Source organism: Ichthyophthirius multifiliis (assembly GCF_000220395.1).
Source record: "Ichthyophthirius multifiliis unplaced genomic scaffold scaff_1120509250904, whole genome shotgun sequence".
Lineage (NCBI taxonomy): Eukaryota > Ciliophora > Oligohymenophorea > Hymenostomatida > Ichthyophthirius > Ichthyophthirius multifiliis.
In genome coordinates this window covers 9,056-12,023 of record NW_004086389.1, presented here as the reverse complement: position 1 = coordinate 12,023, position 2,968 = coordinate 9,056, and the positions used below count along the sequence as shown (strand labels likewise).

The 2,968-nt window shown below is 21.0% G+C and overlaps 1 protein-coding gene across 1 annotated transcript, besides 1 other annotated feature; it reads right to left on the bottom strand. All coding sequences in view use genetic code 6, as the record gives it.

Moving 5' to 3' along the window:
* Positions 1–396: 396 nt before the first annotated feature.
* Positions 397–2,405, bottom strand: IMG5_110220 (hypothetical protein). The gene has a single exon (XM_004034844.1). It carries the CDS (start codon positions 1,046–1,048, stop codon positions 443–445), a length of 606 nt encoding a protein of 201 aa, XP_004034892.1. The 5' UTR covers positions 1,049–2,405; the 3' UTR covers positions 397–442.
* Positions 2,370–2,414: a microsatellite.
* Positions 2,415–2,968: the final 554 nt, after the last annotated feature.

Here is a 2,968-nt window from a genome sequence, read left to right as displayed (position 1 = left end):
AATAAAAATAATTACTATCTGTATAACTTATATTTTGATTTTGTTAATTAATTAAGTGCTATATTTACTTTTAAAAAAGTTAAAGATTATAAAAAATCTATTATTATATATAAAAATAGAATTAAAATCTATTTTATTATGTAAAAAATAGCATTTATTTAAGAAATAATGCAAATATAATTTTAAAAACAAATATTGAATAAAAGAAATATAATTTTAACTTTATATAAAATATTTTTTTTATTTAAAAAATAAATCTACTAAAAATTATAATTATGATACTTTAAAACAATTTATACTCTGTTTATTAAATATAAAATATTAGTTTCTGAAATATTTTAGATGTTTTGAAAAAATAATAAAAAAAATAAAATTAATTTTTATTAATAAACAAATAACTTTATATAATCTATTTTAATTAAAATTAGAAAACTTATCATTTTCATAAAACAATTAAAACTCCAAAAATCAAAACTTTAAAAATCAAAAAAATACCAAAATTTTTTAATTCTAAAAGCACATTTTTACTTTCATTTAATTTTTAATTTTCTAAAACATTAATTTAAGTAAAAACTTATTAAACATTTTAATCTTGATCTTTTAAATTCCTAATATTCATTTTTTACAAATCCAAACTTATTTTAAGTTCAACGACAATTGAAGCATTAACTTAAGGTTAAAACAATAAAACATTAATATCAACACTGCCAAAATTTTATCTTAGAATCCAAAATTATGTATTTATAGCATAATTATATATTCCTCTATCATCAATAAATTTAACATTAGTAACTTATAAGTATTTTTTATATGTATTATCAGCAAATTAAATTCTGGCAAAAAAATTCTAACCGACTACATAATTTTTTTATTAAGTCATGTTTTATTCTAAGAATTATTCGCATTTAGAATCTAAACAAATATAACCTCTAGTGTCTAAGTTAGCAATAATAATACATTATTGTCCTTAATCACACCCTTATGTTATTTATTTAGAAATATCTAAATGAAAAGTTTCTACTTGGTCCCTATTTGTGTAAATTCTCATTTAAAATTAATGTTCTCGAATAATTTTTCCAAAACTCTAAAATTCAATTTGGAAGCAAATTTTTTAATAAATCGTTCTTTCCTCAATAATTGTAGAAGAAGATAAATCATAAACCTCAATAAGTGGGATTTTTATAATATTTGGATCCGAATTTTCTATATATTTTTAATTATCTAAAGGTGCATATCCGTCTTTACAATTTTTCGAATAAAAAAAGTTTACATTTAAATATTCTCTACACTGGTTTTAATCAAAATTTCCAATTGTCCTTTCCCAATTAAATATGATTTAATCTTTTACATATTTTCTTCCATTTTCATTCAAAAATTCACATTTTGACAACAAAACAACATTTATAATTTAATTATATAACTACCATTCACAAATATGGGCTTTTTTAGCTTTCTGTTTTTCCTCACATTCCCATTAGTTGATTCCTTTTTTCAAGTAAAATCAGGAGTATTACATTAACAGTAATCTTTTTCTACAATAGAAGCCATTTACGGTTATCTACACCTAGTACATATATTACAACTTGAACATCCATCATCTACTAAATCACAATGACAACTGGGATGACAAGAAGTATTTTTAATACAGGTTATTCGATCACGAGATAGTATATGGGAAGGAGGGCAATCTATGCATATATTGCTGTTTTCTATACATTTTTCACAGGAAGGGTCACATGCTAGTATTGAAGGTGTTTCTTTGCAATTTATTATTTCACCAGTTTTAGTATCATATTCTTCTTGGTAATTTTCAAAGCATTTACAAAATAGTTCATTTGAGGAATTTTGGGTTTGTATAGAATTTTCAGGACATTGCTTTTGGGCTTACTCTTATCCAGGTTATGATATTTTTTGATCGAAGTCTATTATAGATTGAATTTTCGAGCAAGTGGATGATATATAGTTTGATAAATAGTCTTATTAAACAAACGCGTTCTTTAGGTTTATATTTTCATATGATGTTTGGCATTATAGATAAGTTTTTTTTATTGGAAGTTTTATATTTTCGATTATAATGTTGCTATTATTTAATAAAATAACTGGGAATAGAGAGGCTTGGATTAAAACTCCGCTTATAATTTGGTTGAAAGATATTAAAGTTCCAACTATATTTATGTTTTGGAATTAAACTTAGTTAAAAAAGGATATTTATTAATCAAGGTTAAATATTATTGTATCTAGGCTTATTTTTTAGTTATTTTGCAAACCTTAGAAATATAATGATATTCCTTTATTTTAATTTTTGTGAAAATTGAGAGAATTGTTTATTTTTAAAATGTTTTTTATTTTAAAATTTAAATTAATATCTTTTTATAAAGTTCTTGTTTTTATTTATAAATTCTATTTTTTTATTTTATTTAAAAAAAATAAAAATAAATAAATATATATATAAAATTATCTTTACTTTCATAAAAATATAAGAAACGATTTCATCTTTCGAAAAAGGATCTAATAAAGACCCTTCTCCGAAATAAGGGTTATCATTTTATATTAAAGAAGTATTAAAAAAATATGTATTTTAGCACTTTTAACAAGCTTTATTATCCAATAAACACTCATCTATATTTTTAAAAAAGACCCTAGAATCCTCATATGCTAAAAAAATGCTATTATCTTGAAGAAATCTTACTTACTAAACTATATTATCAATTCCATTAGAGAATAAATTTAAAACTACATCAATAAAAAATCCCATTTATTCATCAAATTTATAAATTTTGATATTTCCATTACTAATATCTCCCAAAAGAAGCAAATTTTTATTTTTATTTAAATCAAAGGAAATCATTCTTCCCTAAAAAGTTTCCAAATGTAAACCTTTCATTTATTTATTTATTTAATATTACATAACCTTTAAATCCCTACATTGTGTTAAAAGTAAAGAGTTTTCATTTTTTTCTAAAATAAA